General features: G+C 40.5%; 1 protein-coding gene across 9 annotated transcripts; it reads right to left on the minus strand.

The window, feature by feature from the left end:
* Nucleotides 1-570: 570 nt before the first annotated feature.
* LOC308383514 (tripartite motif-containing protein 16-like) lies at nt 571-16,813 on the minus strand. 9 transcript variants are annotated; one of them, XM_080861542.1, is made up of 8 exons: nt 12,094-16,516; nt 10,156-10,257; nt 7,261-8,579; nt 6,969-7,054; nt 5,494-5,755; nt 4,646-4,791; nt 3,131-3,409; nt 571-2,644 (listed from the first exon to the last, which is right to left on the minus strand). In XM_080861542.1, exon 1 carries the CDS (start codon nt 15,518-15,520, stop codon nt 13,847-13,849), a length of 1,674 nt encoding a protein of 557 aa, XP_080717668.1. In that variant the 5' UTR covers nt 15,521-16,516; the 3' UTR covers nt 571-2,644; nt 3,131-3,409; nt 4,646-4,791; nt 5,494-5,755; nt 6,969-7,054; nt 7,261-8,579; nt 10,156-10,257; nt 12,094-13,846. The 9 variants fall into 9 exon arrangements, with proteins under 9 accessions (XP_080717668.1, XP_080717667.1, XP_080717666.1 ...); XM_080861541.1 differs by lacking the exon at nt 7,261-8,579; XM_080861540.1 differs by having other exon boundaries at nt 6,969-8,579.
* Between the last annotated feature and the right edge of the window lie 1,577 nt (nt 16,814-18,390).

The raw sequence follows: 18,390 nt of genomic DNA on the forward strand, positions 1-18,390 counted from the left end.
GTCTCATATCTCTGACAAGTTAAGTCACTTTTATTCATAAAAAAAACCCAGAACTTAAATATAATTATAAACCACACATAAACATAATCATAGAACAATTAAAAGTATAACATACCAAAAACACATCAAATGGAGAGTGAAGCAAATATTATTAATAACAACAAATGCACATATTAATAATATAAACCAAAATCCTTCAATAAAAAGGCTACAAACAGAAACAACAATTTGAAACAGCAATAAGAAAACAGTGAAAGTGACTACAGATATAGACCTTCCTAGGGAGGCCTGAAGTGCAAACATACCCTCTACACTCCCTTCATAAAACAGGGGACCATGATTACCACCATAGTTGGCCGGTCTGAAGGCACTGACCTCAACTTCCATACAATGTTTGAGCAGGACAACCAGGACAGACCCACAACATACAGAGCCTTAAGTGACCGCAGGCAAATCTCATCCACCCCACCACCACAGTGATGGGCAAGTCTCCCTGCCCACTGTACAAAATGTGCTTCACAGACGTTGTTTCATGTTGTAAAGATTGTGCCTTAAAAAAATAGCCACAAGAAGTTTTAAAGAAATCTTTATTTCACTTTTAAGACACATAACCAACACCAACATACGAATCAACAGGATGAGCACATGCTGAAATTCAGTCTTCATGAAAATCAAGATTAAATCACAAAATGTTTGGTCTCATGTGTGTTTCTTTCCAGCTTTGACTCTGTGGAGTAAAACCTCTCCACTAAACAAAAAAAGAAAACATCTCAGCAACTTTTTTGTCACCTCCACAGCTCAACACGATACAAATATCACATCAAATGAATGTAAATACGTGTTTCATCTTCATTACAGGTTTTAATGGAATATGCAACAAACAGAATTAGGGCTGTGACATATCATATGATCTGCAATAATACTGGTATAAATGTTTACAAAAAAGTGTGTTTAGAGGAACATCATGTGTTTGCATTCACCCCAATGAGTCAACCCCAGTCATGTCTCACAGCCAGAGCCATATGTCGGGCTCCAGTCACAGTTTGGTAGCTGAATGTTCGCAAAATATGCAAGAAAACTTTTCCCACTGAAAGTGAAAAAAGCAAACCTGTTACAACACTTTAAGCAAAAACACACTTGAGTACAACCGGGCTGTGAAGGCACGTGAGCAGGAGATACTAGCAGCAGTGATGTGCGACCCAAAGGTAAACAAATGATTCAACCATGCATCACTGGAGCACTCGCGAGTTACATTTCATATAACAGCAAGAGCAGTCAGTGGATGGAAATTACTGATGTGCTACACGGTGGAAAAGCAGGAGGTTAAAAAGCTCGACCCAAGATGAAACAAACCAGGTAGAATTTCTTTTCCTTATATGACAGAATTGTGCAGGCTCCGCATTACAAGGTTATTTTGGATATTAAGCTAGAGTGTAAGCACTTGTAATACACTTTTCTTAAAACTTCCAGGAAAAACACCCCTGAGGATACTTATGTGCTCATATTTCATGTATGCCGTGTCACTAACATTGCACTATAATGTTGTTCATAGAGTATTTAAAGGTAGAATGGGAGGCAGAGCCTTCAGCTTTTAAGATTAGACTTAAAACTTTCCTTGTTGCAGATGGGGGTCCCTCCCTGAGCCTGGTTCTGCTGGAGGTTTCTTCCTGTTAAAAAGGAGTTTTTCCTTCCCACTGTCGCCAAAACGCTTGCTAATAGGGGGTCATATGACTGTTTGGGTTTTCTCTGTTTTCATTGTATTATTGTTGGGTCTTTACCTTACAATATCAAGCACCTTGAGGTGGCCACATTTTCACACTTTGAATTAGCTAAGCTGTCATCAGTGACAGCAGCTCACTGGAAGAGAAAGATGGAAAATCCTTCATTTACTTACACATATAAATGCTGCTGCCTGCCGAGCTGATAAAATGTACATTATTTTTTTAAACGTAAGTTTCTTGAAATATTATTTTGAGGCTATATCTCCCACCCCTACATACAATAAACAATACAGAGTTTTTTAAGGAAGGAGGTCATCTGATCTGCTCTGATCTGGCTTCTCAGTGGACTGCTTCATCTGACAGTTCTCCCACTTTTAACTAGTGTGAATCCTCATGTGTCTTTGTAACTGTATCCTCTGAATGAAGCTTTTCACCTGTGTGGATTCTCATGTGAGTTTTCAAGTTTATCATCAGGCTGAATCTTTTTCCGCAGGTGCTGCAAGAATGTGGCTTCTCACCTGTGTGAACCCTCATATGTCTCGTTAGTTTGGATCTGTACTCAAAGGTTTTTCCACAAATCTCACATTTCACAAACTTTTTACTTGTGTCAGTTTTACGCTGACTCTCTGACACAGGAAAGTTGTCTTGCTGATCTCTGCTCTCTGGTTCAGGAGAGCTGGAAGAAAGGAGATGTTCACTGTCCAGCTCTGGCTCACTTTCCTCATAAGTAGGAGCCACCATGAAGATAATAATGCCTTCAGTCTCCTGCTTCACTACAAGCTGATCTACGTCCTGACTGGTGCAAGGTTCCTCCTCTTCCTCTTTTATCTGTGGAAGCTCCGGATCCTCCTGGTCGAGGCTGAAGTTTCTCTCCTGGTCCCCAAAAACCAGTTCCTCCTCACATTCATGCTGTTGTGGGAAAGCTGAGGTGACAAATGGACAAAATTACTTGTCTTAGATAAATATAGAAGTATAACAAGAATGACTACTCGGCAGTGGTGTCTACAGCTGTCCATTTCCAACTCTACAACAGAGTTTAATCAAAATATCATCCGAAATATCATCATATCATTTACCCAGACCTGGAAACTGTTAAAATAAGATTTCATGCACTCACTTCTAACACGTTAGTAAATTTCTATGCACCAATCACAGTTTGTCCACCAATTACTGTTGGAAAGATGTTTATGTAAATGATAAGACAAACATCAGACAGAAGGGGAAATTTAAAAGTAGGATTAAAATATGGGGATAAAAAGCAGCGAAGCTCTCAGAAAACCTCGACTAACAATCAGCTGAGTTTATTTAAACACTGGCCTTGAAGAACTCTGATGTGTTTCCAAAATATCTTTATTGAATGAATTAAAGTCATATTAATTTTTAGGTAAGACCATTACGGTTTTACATACCCCTGCTGTGTAAGTTCATTTCAGGTTTCCAGATGTTATCCAGCTGTCTGAGCTGCTCTTCTTCAGTCCAGATGAGGCCTTCATCCTCCTGTTTGAGTACAATCTTTTCTACGTCATCGCTGATGCAGAGTTCCTCCTCTTCCTCTTTGATCTGTGGAGGATCTGGGCCCTCCTGGTCCAGACTGGAGTTCCTCTCCTGGTTGGAGACCTGCTGGTCATACAGGCCCTCCTCTTCCTCACACTTCATGTTAGGGGGAGATCTTGAGGAACAAAGGGTCACTGAGGAAAAAGGTTAATAATGTGATGACAGGAAAACACATCTGAGCAAATATAGTCCACTCTGAGCATGTCCTCATATGGGAGTGAAATTTAAACTGTACAAACGTGAAAAATGAAAGTGTAAGTTACTCTCGAGCTCTGATACTCTTATTAGGAAAGTTCAGAGTACAAATCATTCAGGTAGCTGCTGCCAGCTTCACGCTGCAAGTAAATGTTTGTCATTGTTGTAGATTAAACTGAAAATCTCACAGTGCCATAGCAGATAAGTACCAGTCAGGTTTCACAGCCAGTCATTGCACAGAATCAACCCAACTAAAGTCATCAGTGATCTGAAGATTATTAGGGACTCAGAGTTTCAGTCTTAGTTCTATTTGATCTCATTGCTGCCTTTGATACTGTTGATCATGACATTTTAAATCAAAGGTTTCATCATTTAGTTGGTTTAACTGGACAGTTCTCAATTGGCTCTCGACCTTTGACCCAGTTAAACCTCTCAGGTCATCAGGTTCAGATCTGTTAACTGTTCCCAAAATCAGATGTAAGTGTGCTAAGAGTGTGTTCAGTTACTGTGCTCCTGTTCTTTGGAGCATGCAGCCATAGTTTGCCTGCTGTGGCTGCATTCAAAACTAACAACTATGTTTCCATGCTTTGTGAATAACACTGACATCTGTGAGATTTGAGCTGATTTAGTTCAAGTTAAGACTGTTTATTAGAACATTACAAAGTTATTTTAAAAACTTCATCATTTTCTTGAACCCAAATATAATTCAGTTGAAAAATATACATTTTAAAATGAGGTGAGGATGGTGGGGGAGGCACGATGGTCTTGTAGGGTTAGACCCCCATCTCTCAAAGTCCCTGCCGGCCTGCCTCCACCTCGGGAAGTCTGTGGGTGCAGACGGACGTGAGGAGCACCACAGGCGGCAGAGGACTGTCTGTAGCCCCGGAGTGAGGGTCAGAGAGCCGAAGCAGACAGCGAACTGTGGCACAGTGCAGAAAACAGAAGCTTTCCCTCCCTGCCTCCTTTATCTTAATCTTCTAAATAAATCTTCTATAAAGGCACTTTCTCTCGGTCTCAAGGTTTGTTTAATGCTAAAAGTTCACCGTAAAAAAGAGACGCACTTGTGTGATTAGCCGCTCCCTGATTTCAGTATGTTAGCCTACAAGCTGAGCTCTGATCAGGTCCTACATGAGTTGTATTCTTGTGTTAGTCCACTGAGACCATCGCAGTTTTACCTGTTATGCGTAACTTTATCTCGGGTTTCCGGCTGATATCCAGCAGTCTCTGCTGAAGGTTGATCTCATACTGGACGATCAGACGTTCTGTTAACCTCAGAGCAGATTTCTTCTGCAGCAGTCAGCCGGTCTCTCCACTATTGCTTCTAAACGAACAATAAAAAAAATGTAATTATAGAAAAACACTTCTGAGAAGATAAAGTTTTAGTTAAAGTCTGTAATGAGGGCATGTTGCTCACATTTGCAGGTGAAATTAAAAGTGTGTAAAAATGAAGTTATTTGTGCACTCTGATGCAAATGAGAACTTGAGTTCTGACATTTTTCAGCAACATTAAGAGTAAAAAAAACCTTTCAAACAAAAAAGAACTCACTTATTACTGACTGACTGATGATCTATTTTGGAGTTGATCTCGAAACTGATCTACATCTTGATATTTTTCAAAATAATCTTCACTATTGGGGGTGGCTGTAGCTCAGGCGGTAGAGCAGATCATCTACTGATCGGTTCGATTCCCGGCTTCACCTAGTCTGCATTTCAAATATCCTTGGGCAAGATACTAACTCCAACTTGCCTCAAGTTGCTCTTTGATCTGTGGAATGTGTGTCTGAATGTTGGTAGAAAGCACTAAGAAAAATGTGCTTGTGCAAATGGGAGTGAGTGGGTGAATGCACAAGTTTTGTAAAGCGCTTTGAGTGCTCAAGATTGAGTAGAAAAGCGCTATATAAGAACCAGTCCATTTAAAACTCCCTGTCATGTTTTCACGAATACACATTAAATAGATCTGACTGATACAAACTGTAGGTTTAATATTAATGTTAACACTTCAGAAAAGCGATTACAGTTTTACCGCTGGTCTGTAAATCTTTCTCAGGTTTCCAGATGTTATGCAGCTGTCTGAGCCGCTCTTCCCCGCTCCAGACGACGATGCCTTCATCCTCGTGTTTCACTACAAGCTGTTCTCCCTCTTGACTGATGCAGAGTTCCTCCTGTTCCTCTTTGATCTGTGGGGGATCTGTGTCCTCCTGGTCCAGATTGAAGTTCCTCTCCTGCTTCCAGACCTGCTGGCCAGCCAGATCTTCCTCCTCCTTACACTTCATGTTGATGTGGGACTTGAGGAACAAAGTAAAAAGAAAAAGATTAGACAGGTAAAGGTGCAGCCTCAGTCAGCAGGGCTGTACACTGTGAGCATGTTGCTCACATATGTGAGAGAGGTTTGTACAAATGTTTCAGAAGCACCATGTGACTCCCTCTCTTTGTTGGAAAGTCTTATTAATTCACTTTATAACTATTACTTTGAAGATAAATTTCTACCATCACAAAAATATTATGACCTCTTTAAAAACAAACAACGGCAACTACATGACTTAAATTCCATGTTTAGATGAAGGTAATGGTCAATGCCTTTTGACAGGGGAAAAACCTCCACACAGAAGAATCTTACTTGGCTGAATCATAAATTATTCACCATGATTAAAACTGCAGATGAGCAATAATCTGCATTTTATTTTAGCCAAAGAGGAATGTTTCTGTTTGTCTGTGATCTGACTTTTTCTGCTGGCTCCAAATTTCATTTTATCCTGTGTAAGTTTGTTTCTCTTCCTGTTAACTAGCAAAGTCAAAATCACCTTGATTAATTTAACTTTAATTCAATTATAAATGTAATCATTTTATTGAACAATTAATTTCATTTCAATGAAAAACAATTACTTAAAAGAAAGAGATTAAGTTGGAGAGAGACATGTGGCCATCTTTTAGTGAGTTAGACCCTGATTAAGGGGTATTTTTAAAAGTAAAGCCCATCTCTCAAAGTCCCTGCCGGCCTGCCTCCACCTCGGGAAGTCTGTGGGTGCAGACGGAGGTGAGGAGCACCACAGGCGGCAGAGAACTGTCTGTAGCCCCGGAGTGAGGCGTCGTGAACCGAAGCAGACAGCGAACTGTGGCACAGTGCAGAAAACCGAAGCTTTCCCTCCCTGTTTGGTTTTGATGTGTCTCATGAAAGTCTATTGTTAAAAGTTTACCTTTAAAAAAAACGGACGCACTTGTTTGATTAGCTGCTCTCTGATTTTAGCCTGTTAGCTTACAGACTGAGCTCAGATCGTTCCTGTGTTAGTTCATTGAGAACGTCACAGTTTTACATACCTGCTACGCAGGGACGTGCAGAGAGGTTTAAATGGGCGGGTGCTCAAAGTTAAAAAAGGGGCAGATAGAACAGGCTGAATAACGACAACTCACATTCATGATGAATCTAATATGGAATTGCATCGTTCTATATGACTGTCATCAGGTGTGGACAATGCAAAGCAAATGTGGCCTTTGTTTTACCTGATGGCGTACAATGTTGCTGTTGAGGGATTACTGCTGTTCCTGCTGCTGATAGTGCTGGAGGGCAGGGCTGTGTTGTTTTGAGACTGTACATATTAAAAAAGCCATAGGTAGCTGATTAAACAAGTGCTTTGAGATAAAAAATAAAATGTAAAAAGATTGGTGACAGCGCTTGGAACCATAAGGCAACAGATTTAAAAAACTGGGAAATAAACTGAAACCAGGATATTAGTAGTACAAAAGACAGGGGTCATGGTAGTGTGAGAATGTATTAAAAAAAATCTATACATACAGTGTTGGTGTCCTGTTAGCACCTTTTAAACATCACAGCATCAACTTTACATGGGAGGGATTAGATTGTAGAACTGTAAAATCTTCTTTCTTTCTTTCTTTCTTTCTTTCAAATATTAAAATACAACAGTAAAAAAATAAACCAATAGGAGGATGAATCAAACATTGTGTTAATCAGAAAACAAAAACAACACAGGGTATGTTTTGGAAAGAGCAGGAAGGAATAAGATGCTCTTCATGTCCTGTCCCAAATTATAACAATAACTTTCTGTTTGCCATGTCCCGAAAAATGTCAATGACCTCACTGTGGCTGACTGGAACATCCTTTTCAACTGCCAATAAAAGAAGGTCTGACAACCTCTCCTCTGAGCAAAGGTTACGAAGTTTGTTTTTAACTAGTTTTAGTTTTGAGAAAGAACGCTCAACAGTTGCTGTGGACACTGGGAGTGTTCCATATGTCTTCAGCAGCTCAGTCATGTTGGGGAAGATCAGGTGTGCATTGTTTTCTTTGACCACTGAAAGAATGGATGCCACACTGACTGGTGGGGGGCACGAGTATGAAGCATGAAAGACCTTAAGTTCTGTCTGTAATTTGTCTTCCTCCTCAATGTCATAGAACTGGCAGAGTTTCTTCACAGCTTGGTGTGCCTCTGTTGAGATTATTTTCCAGTTCTCTGGGACTGTCAGGGTATGTAAGGCATTCAAGATTTCCCATGTGGAATTATCTCCTCCTTTAAAGCGTCTCAGAAGCTCCTGTGTCATTGTGTCAACAAAAACATAGAACACTTTAACACGGTAGTATTCTTGGGGAGTTGTGAAAGCATGGTCATCAGCAGTAGCTGTTGTGGCAGCAAACTTAAACTTTGCTGGCAATTTCCTCCTCCGAGCTTGTCCAGGGACCTCAGATGGGGGGTCCAGGCCCACTGATGCAGCCTTCTCTCTAGCCTGTTCATAAATTTTCTCAAACTCTTCCTCTGTTCTGATGTGGTCCAGGCTCTGCAAAACACCATCAACAATCTTGTATGCTGCAGCCAGGTCAATATCTGTCTTCTGCAATGCATCAGATGCAGTAGCAGTCACTTGGAAGATGGGACAGGTGATCTCCAGACACAGGATGAATTCAAAATTGATGCTTTTGAGAAGGATCTTTGCATCACCTGCTGAAGAGTCTGGAGGATCTTGCTGTAGTATTTCCTCCAGAAACTGCATGACAGCTGGGAGGATCTTCCTCATTGTCTTGAGGGCAGCTTCTCTGCAGGCCCACCTAGTGTCTGACAGCTTCTGCAGCTCCAGTGGGCACTGCTCGGGGTACAACTTCTCCTGCATTTTAATAAATGCAGAGTGTCGTTTAGATGAATTTGCCACAAAAGTGTAAAGCTTTTCGATTAGGTTGAAAAAGCTGACAAAACACATGTTTGACTTTGCGCTCTCTACTAAAACCAGATTAAGGCAGTGTGCCTGACAGTGGACATATAAGGCCTTTGGATTTTTTTTTGTATTCTTGACTGAAGTCCTTTAAAGCGCCCGCTCATGTTTGCAGCCCCATCATAACCTTGAACCCGGATGTTGTCAATCTTCAGATTATTTTCTTTCAGTAGAGCGATTAGTAGCTTTTCAAGAGCATCTCCAGTTGTTGACTCCACATTACACACCTGAAGGAAGCGCTCCTTGATTTCCATGTTGTGCACATATCTGACAACAAAGGAAACCTGCTCTGTGTGCGACACATCTGTGGTTTCATCCATCATGACACAAAAGGTTTCACATTCTTGAATTTCTGCTTGGATGACACGTCTTACTGATGTGGCCAAAGCTTTAATTATGTCGTTCTGACTTCTGTTTGAGAGGAGCAAGACGAGAGGTCTTTTTCCAGGTCCCTGTCGCTCTTTTATGGCATCAATGTGTAATTTAATTACACTGTCATACTTGCTGAACAACTCAACTAACTCCAAGAAATTTCCTCGATTTTGGCTTGGCAAGGTCTCATCATCTCCCCTGAAAGGCATACCCTGTCTTGCCAAGTAAAGAGTGATGTCTATGAAACGAGACAAAATTTCTCTGTTTCTCTCTCTTTCTTTATCTTTTGCAGCTTGTGACACTTGGTCAGCTACTTCAAAAGCTGCCTCCAAGGTTTTTTTTTTAAATGAGTTCCACCTCACCATACCACACATGTGAGACTCTGATGCACTGTGCTCTTTAATCCTTTCTAAAGCCCTTCTCCACCGACTGAACCCTTCCGTTTTCCAGGTTTTGCGACTTGTGTACTTTTCATCATTTAAGAAAAGACGGCAGCTGAAACAAAACATGGCATCAGCACTTGGAGAATACTCTAGCCATGGATTTTTCTCATACCACTTCTTTTGAAATGATCGTCCCTCTTCATTATTTGGATATGATGACAGTACTGGTTGGCAGGGTCCAATATTATCACACATTTGAATAAAGGCCTCATCATACTGTATGTGGAATTGTAGGACATGGGCAGGATCAGTTGGGTGTGCAAGTCCAAGTAGGTTTGAGAATGTCCTCTCTATGGCTTCACTAGCTTCACTCTCCTCCTCTCTGGCCTCTGACTCACTCTCTGACTTTCTCACTCCAGGCTCTTTCTCCTGGCTTGTCCTTTCCTCTACATTATCTCTAGGCTCTGCCTGTGACTCAGTCTTTGCCTCACTTCCTCCTTCCATCTCCTCATCTGAACTATCACCCTCCACTTGCTGTTTATCTGAGAACAACAATCTATTATTTAATTATCTACACTTAACAACTTTTGCACCTAGTCCGTGATAAAGTAATGATAGAAAATGTTATAGAACCAAAACATTGCAACTGCTTTAATTACTGTTTTTATCCTTGAATACCTCTACAATGCAACAACTGGTACATGTGTTATTGTTACCTGTGCTCTTTTTAATCCAGCTGGTGAGGGATCCACTGCCTTTAGCAGCCTCACACAGCTCCTTTTGTAGCTGTTTCTTCCTCCTCTCCTTACGAGGCATTTCTGGAATATTTGTTATATTATTAGTAATAATTTTTAAAAATCTATACACATAAAACACACACATGCTGTGCTTATTAAATGTTCAAACTGTAGAGATACAATAATTTTACTACTCTAAAATCAGCATTTTATCTCATTTGAAATATAAACCTAATATCATCTGTTACTTAATATATTTTCTTCAAAAACAAGTGTGTGTGTGTGTGTGTGTGTGTGTGGGGGGGGGGGGGGGTGAATATCATAAATATAATAATCCATAATTATGTGGATATCCATATTACATCGTTTTTAGTGAAATAAAAACCCTCCAGAAAAGAAGGGAAAAGTCCTGTAACTTACTTTAAAACAAAACATGTTCCCTAAGACTGTGGACAGAGCTACAGACCCCCTTGTAACACCCTTACCCAGTTAGCTAGCAGTTAATGACCACCACTACTTATGCAGTTAATAAAAGGACATGTAATGTTTGTCGCGCTGTTGCACAAACAGCACGCTCATTTATTTCAATTTATTTGTTGCTATAGACTATAATGTGAGCTGTACACCCTACTTACTGTTTTGTTGCAGTCAGCACCTTCCAATTAATTTGCCTCCTCCAGCTCCGCACCACCTAGCTTGCAGAAAATGCGCGTGCACTTTGCGAGCTCGTACCTGGCTCTTAACGAGCGCGCTCTGTTCTCAAGGGCAACCATTGGTTAATAGTAGTCATGTGACTGATGCAAGCCAGATCCTTTTATTTAGCAAAATTGAGATTAATAGTTACATTTTATTGTTGAGGGGCAAAGGCAGGACTCCATACGCAGATACACATTTAAAAAAAAAAAAAACAAAACACAAGAAAGGGGCACTTGAGGCATCCTGGAGGAAAGGGGCGGGTGCTCAAGCACCCTCCGCCCCCTCCCCCCTCTGCACGTCCCTGCTGCTGCGTGACTTCATCTCGGGTCTCCGGCTGATATACAGCAGTCTGAGCCAGTGGCTCAGACTATTACTTTGAAGATAAATTTCTACCATCACAAAAATATTATGACCTCTTTAAAAACAAACAACGGCAACTACATGACTTAAATTCCATGTTTAGATGAAGGTAATGGTCAATGCCTTTTGACAGGGGAAAAACCTCCACACAGAAGAATCTTACTTGGCTGAATCATAAATTATTCACCATGATTAAAACTGCAGATGAGCAATAATCTGCATTTTATTTTAGCCAAAGAGGAATGTTTCTGTTTGTCTGTGATCTGACTTTTTCTGCTGGCTCCAAATTTCATTTTATCCTGTGTAAGTTTGTTTCTCTTCCTGTTAACTAGCAAAGTCAAAATCACCTTGATTAATTTAACTTTAATTCAATTATAAATGTAATCATTTTATTGAACAATTAATTTCATTTCAATGAAAAACAATTACTTAAAAGAAAGAGATTAAGTTGGAGAGAGACATGTGGCCATCTTTTAGTGAGTTAGACCCTGATTAAGGGGTATTTTTAAAAGTAAAGCCCATCTCTCAAAGTCCCTGCCGGCCTGCCTCCACCTCGGGAAGTCTGTGGGTGCAGACGGAGGTGAGGAGCACCACAGGCGGCAGAGAACTGTCTGTAGCCCCGGAGTGAGGCGTCGTGAACCGAAGCAGACAGCGAACTGTGGCACAGTGCAGAAAACCGAAGCTTTCCCTCCCTGTTTGGTTTTGATGTGTCTCATGAAAGTCTATTGTTAAAAGTTTACCTTTAAAAAAAACGGACGCACTTGTTTGATTAGCTGCTCTCTGATTTTAGCCTGTTAGCTTACAGACTGAGCTCAGATCGTTCCTGTGTTAGTTCATTGAGAACATCACAGTTTTACATACCTGCTGCGTGACTTCATCTCGGGTCTCCGGCTGATATACAGCAGTCTGAGCCAGTGGCGGATCTCATCATCCTGGACGACTGTTTTTAATGTTTTTAACCACGGAGATTTCTTCTGCATCATCAGTCTCTCATTGTTAAACTCTCCCAGAAACTGAAGACAGTTGTGCCATTTCCGCGCTTCTTCTTCTTCTATTGAGTAGACGGCAGACTACACATGTCCAAGGGTAATACTGTCCTCCTCAGGCCATTGGCATCAAGTCAAAGCCTTAAAGTCTGGTACTTTGCGCATGGTCATTTTTTACGAACAGCAGAATCACAAGACAAAGCGTGCCAATGTTTATACTTTTCACTGTGACTGCCAAATAGATGAAAAAGTAGATGTTAAAAAACAACTTATAGTTTTGTCATTGGGCTGGTAGAAAGCTATGAGTTTCTGTCCCTTTGTCTGACCTTAGAGACTTATTTTAAAAGGAAACATTACAATCCTTTAAAGCAAGTATTTTCACCTCTGTTCCCCCCTCTGTACTTAGCTTTTTTGTTGTCATGTCAGTAATTGTCCAGTTGATGGCTCCCTTGGATCACAAGCCTGTCTCATGAGTCCAAGTGAATATATTCTTAATAAACAGCTTTGAAGAATTTGTGACCAACTTTGTTTAATTCGGAACATCATCATCATGAGTCAAACTCACTCTTGGATCTACAAAATATTTAACAAAAACAAACATCACTGAATCATAAGGTATTTGCTCCAACTCTTAGTCCAGAAACACATGAGTGAACTAGATCAGCTGCTCCTCCAGTTCAGCTGTGGATTTATATCATTATTTATATTTGTAAAGTGGATATGCAGTTTTTCAGTACTAATATAAGCATTTTATATCATTGCTTTATTGACAGATGTTTGGTGTTCAAGGTCAGGCATCAGTTTGAAAAAAACAAACAAACACACTGAGTTGAACTTGAACTTCCTACTGACAAAAACTAAAATTGGTGCAAAAATAACCAGAAACATATAAGAAGCATCCTGGAGGTGCTGCAGACAAGATAGGACCAATAACATGTCAACAGGAAATCCTTTTTACTAATTTGTTTATTTCTTTTTAGATTTTTACTCTCCATTTTAAGCCATGATGTTTGCTGATACTGTGTTCCTACTGTTTGTTCTCATTAATAGTTCTGTTTTTAACATTCTGTGCTGAAGCTGGAGGAAATGTTTCTACAGTGTCAGATGATACAGCTCCAAACTAAATAAGTGACTAACTAACGATGCTTTAATACACTTTACTATAAATTATGATATAGTGCACTTTCTTAAAATTTCTTATTGCTCTGTAATTAATTGTTTTCTTTATAAATGTACAAATGAGAATAAAATCTGTGTGATAAAGGAAGGTCTGTAGACTTCTCTGTTAAGATCAGTGAAGAGAAACAACAACATACAAATACCTAAGAAAAATATTCAGTAAACATTTAGAAGATAGAGAAGTTTATGTTGTCATGTGGAGAAATTTTTCAAATAAAAATATCCATAAGCATTGATAGTCTCCATGGCTGAACAGACACAGGAAAGAGCTCCACCTATAAAACGTAAAAACATCAAGACAACATGTTGAAGATGTCGAGGTACTGCCCATAATGTTTGACTGACATCTGATTTATGTGCAGCACATAAATACCACAATAATGATGGAGAGAAACTAAAAGGGAACTAAAATACAGATTTAAACTTACAACAATATGAAAGACTTCAGTCTATTTCACTTTAATCAACTCAGCAGTGGCTCCATAATTATAAACCATCAGTCCAGCATAGAGCGGCTGAGTGAATGTGGTCTGGACTCTGTGGAGGAGAGTCATGGTTTCAGAGACGCTGTAGAAGGACAAAATACCTGCTCTGTGATCCAGGTACACTCCTACTCTGGAGGAACGAGGACCTGAGACACGAGTTTGGATGTTGTTGTACCGAAATGTATAAATGTTGTTGTAACAATCTAATGACCAAGATTTGTCATTACGTCCAAATAAACATTCATAACCCTCTCCTTCTCTGCTGATATTCTTGTATGCGACTGCTACATAAACTTCTCTCCCTCTCCACTCCACCTCCCAGTAACAACGTCCAGTCAGACTCTCTCGACTCAGGACCTGATACCATCTAGTGAATCTGTCTGGATGATCAGAATAAGACTGTTGTTGATTCATAAATGTTACTTTTCTGTTCCCCTCTGATAATAACAGCCGTTTGTGTGCTGTGTTTGGATCCAGTGTGATTTCACATGAATATTTTAAGAATCCAGCTCTGGTCTTTGGCTCTGGTTGTGACAGTAAAACATCCACTTCAGTGACTGTCAGTGAGATGTTTGTCCATTCCTCTCTCAGAATGTCCTGTAGTTTATCTCTGACCTCTGACACAGCTGCTGTCACATCCTCAAAGTAGCTCAGAGGACGGATATTGATGCTGGATGAGTCTGTAGACTCACTGAGTGCTGACAGTGAGGGGTAGTTGTGTAGAAACTGGATGTGATCCTCTGTGTGTGAGAGCTGCTTCAGCTCAGCATCTTTCCTCTTCAGCTCAGTGATCTCCTGCTCCAGCTTCTCCTGAAGCTCTTTGACTCGACTCACTTCAGTTTCCTGCTGGGATCTGATCTGCTGCTTCACATCAGAGCTTCTTTTCTGGATGAGATGGATCAGCTCAGTGAAGATCTTCTCACTGTGCTCCACTGTTTGATCAGCAGACTGATTGATGGCCTCCACCTCCTGTTGAAGCAGCTTCACATCTTTCTCTCTGTCCTGGATTCTCTGCTGGATGTTTTGTCGACTCACCTCCAGCTCTCTCTGCCTCTCAGTCCTTTCTGCTGCAGCTGAGACTGTGTCGTGGCCTTTATGTTCATCCACAGGGCAGAGATAACAGATACTCTGCTGATCAGTACGGCAGAACATCTTCATCACCTCATCATGACGAGAGCAGATGTTCTCCTGGAGCTTCTTGGAGGGCTCCACCAGCTTGTGTTTCTTTAACTGAGCTGCTACATAATGAGGCTGAAGGTGTTTCTCACAGTAAGAGACCAAACACACAAAACAGGACTTGAAGGCTTTCATTTTTCTTCCAGTGCAGACATCACAGGCCACATCTTCAGGTCCAGCATAGCAGTGATCAGCAGGAGCAGCTTGGAGTCCAGTCTTCTTCAGCTGCTCCACTAAAACTGCTAACATGGTGTTTTTCACCAGGACAGGCCTCGCTGTGAAAGTCTGTCTGCACTGAGGGCAGCTGTAGATTTTCTTCTTTTCCTCTTCATCCCAGAAGCTTTCAATACACTTCATGCAGTAGCTGTGTCCACAGGGAAGAGTCACCGGATCCTTCAGTAGATCCAAACAGATCGAACAAGAGAAGGTTTCTCGATCCAGCTGAACTCCTTTCTGCGCCATTTCTCCTCTCAGTGTCAGTGACTGTGTAAGTTTCACTTCCTTATTATAGAAACTGGTCTGACCTCTGATCTAAACAACAAGTGTTGCTGCTGTGAATGGGGCCTGCCAGCTCTAACACACGTTGGTTACACCCATCTTCATAATGTAGATCTAAAGGGGAGGGAACACAGAACGATATGGACAGACAGGAGGTGCTGAGCTAGAGAGCAGGAAGAAGAGGAAGGGTTTTCATGCTGTGATTCATTCCAGAAAGCAGGAAGAGGCTCTGTGTTTAATTGTTTTTTGTTCAAACCTTTAACTAAATAATATAAATGTCAATAACTGGATGCCTCTCTATTCTTTTTGTTAATCTGCTAAATGAATAGTTTGTTTCTTTTAACAATTCAAATAGCAGAAATGAACAGCTGACAGCTTGTCAGACTCAGACTGTAAACCATAGAGACAGTTTATATATACATTTAGTCAGGGCAGTGCAGAGATGTTTAAAGGGGCGGGTGCTCACAGTTAAAAAGGGCACATAGAAGCAGGCTGAAGAACAACAACCCACATTCATCAAGAATCTAATATGGAATCGCATCACACTACATCACTGTCATCAGGTGGGCACAATGCAAAGCAAATGTAGCCCATTTTTTACCTGATGGGGTACAATGTTGCTGTTTGGGGGGTTGCTTCTGCTCTTGCTGCTGATAGTGCTGGAGGGCAGGGCTGTGTTGATCTGAGACTGTAGAGATTAAACAGTCCACAGGAGAGAGGGTAGCTGATTAAACAAGTGTTATGAGATAATAATAAAACGCAAAGATTGGTCACGGCGCTTGGAACCATAAGGCAACAAAACTGGGAAATAAACTAAGCTCTGCCTGTGAATCACTCTTTGCCTCTCTTCTTCCTTCCATCTCCTCATCTCATCTATCACATTCCACTTGCTGTCCATCTGAGAACGAGGCACAGTTTGCTATTGAATCCATCTATTATTTAATTATACATTTTAACAACTCTTGCACCTAATCCCCTTAGGCAGAGCAATGAAATGCACAGCTTTGGAGAACCGATCGATGATGGTCAGAATAACTGTTACCTGAGGATGGTGGGAGACCAGTGATGAAGTCCAGTGCGATATGAGACCAGGGGCATCTAGGAACGGGCAACGGAGGCCAGCAGGAGGTGAAACCTAAACTGGAAAAAACTAACACAACACAGAACTGAAACCTAAAATGGAGATGCAGGGAGACGACACAGAATGATGCAGGAAAAAACACAGATGAACCGGCGAGGAGCACACGAGGACACATAGTATAAATACACACAGGGGGAGACATGGAATGGCAAAGACACAGCTGATCCTAATTGACTACACGAGACAGGGGAAATGTGAACAGAACACACTAACATAAGACATGGACCTTCACAATAAAACAGGAAATGCACAGAGACACGGTACAGACACTAAATAGAGGGGAACACAGAAACCAAACTCTAAGAACTAACTAAGGCTACGTTCACACTGCAGGCGAAAGCGCATTAAATCCGATTTTTTTGACCCTATGCGACCCTATATCCGATCATGCTATGACAGTGTGAACGGCACAAATCCAATATTTTCAAATCTGATCTGGGTCACTTTCACATGTGGTACTGAATACTGAATCTGAATATGCAAATTAGGGGAAATTTACATCAAATTAAATGAGTAATGGCTGATTTGATGACCAAAATCAATGATGGTACTTAGAAACACATGACATTACACATTACATTTTCATGCAGTTAGAAGTTTGAACCTGCAGCTTTATTAAATGAACACCTGGTATCCAACAAGAGTTTAGTTTAAACTTTAGGAACAAAAAAGTAAGAACCAACAGAATTAAACAAAGAACCAACAGCACAGGAAAGTTTAATCTTCATGAAAAACACATGCAGTGACTTCAACGTCCACAATAACACAATGTGTTTGGGCTTATGTGTGTCAGTTTCCAGCTTTAATCTTATGTAACAAGACCTCTTTATAGGTCAATAGAGGAATGAAGTCATTGTTGAACTACAGCTTGTGTGTGTGTCACCTCCACAACCTACAACAATAAAATATGATCTTTGAGTAGTGATATGGGAGTAAAATATACCATACTGATGTGAATAGGAGGTCATCTTTTCCCTCGGCTGTTAGGGTACCTGGGTCGTTGACCCAGTGTTTTGTGTTTATGGTTTTTTGAGTCTTGTTTAATCATTATTCTGTTCTCTGTGTATCTTATGTTTCCTAGTTATCAGAATCAGAATACTTTATTAATCCTTCAGGATTAATAAAGTATTCTGATTTACTTTATTAAATCAGAATTCAAGGGCTTACGCTCTTGAATTTATTCAGTATTTGTTGTTTAGGTTGTCTTGGTTAGTATTTGGTCCCGTTCATGTCTTTGTCTCGTGTCTTCTCTCGTCCCTTGCTCTCTGTCCTTTTTGCTCTGCTGCAAACAGAAGCAGAGAAAACTGGAGCTTCTGGTCTTGGCCAGATCTCTTTTGAAAAAGACATTTTAAAGTCAATGAGACTTTTTACCAGATAAATAAATAAAGAATATAAAAGTCTTCTACTTTATGATGGAAATGTTCTTTCTGGCTCAAAATGACATCATTTATCTGAATCTGTAGAAGAAGAAACAATCTTGGAAAGTCACTTTACTCTGTGTCTCACTGGATGTTCAACGTTTTTAACAAAAGAGAAAAAGAGAAGCATTCTTTGATTTTAGTCTGTTAGCCCACAAGCTGAGTTTTTATCAGAGTCCTGCATGAGTCAGTGTTATTTCACTGAGACTGTCATGATCCAAGCCGCCAGGAACACACAGGCACAAATGTAATCTTTAAAAAAAAAAGGGTTTTAT

The sequence above is a fragment of the Rhamphochromis sp. 'chilingali' genome (genome assembly GCF_963969265.1).
Source record: "Rhamphochromis sp. 'chilingali' genome assembly, chromosome: 16".
NCBI classification, from domain to species: Eukaryota; Metazoa; Chordata; class Actinopteri; order Cichliformes; family Cichlidae; genus Rhamphochromis; species Rhamphochromis sp. 'chilingali'.

Coding starts and splice junctions, on each gene's coding strand:
- LOC308383514 (XM_080861538.1), bottom strand. CDS start 15,520: ATGGCGCAGAAAGGAGTTCAGCTGGATCGAGAAACCTTCTCTTGTTCG.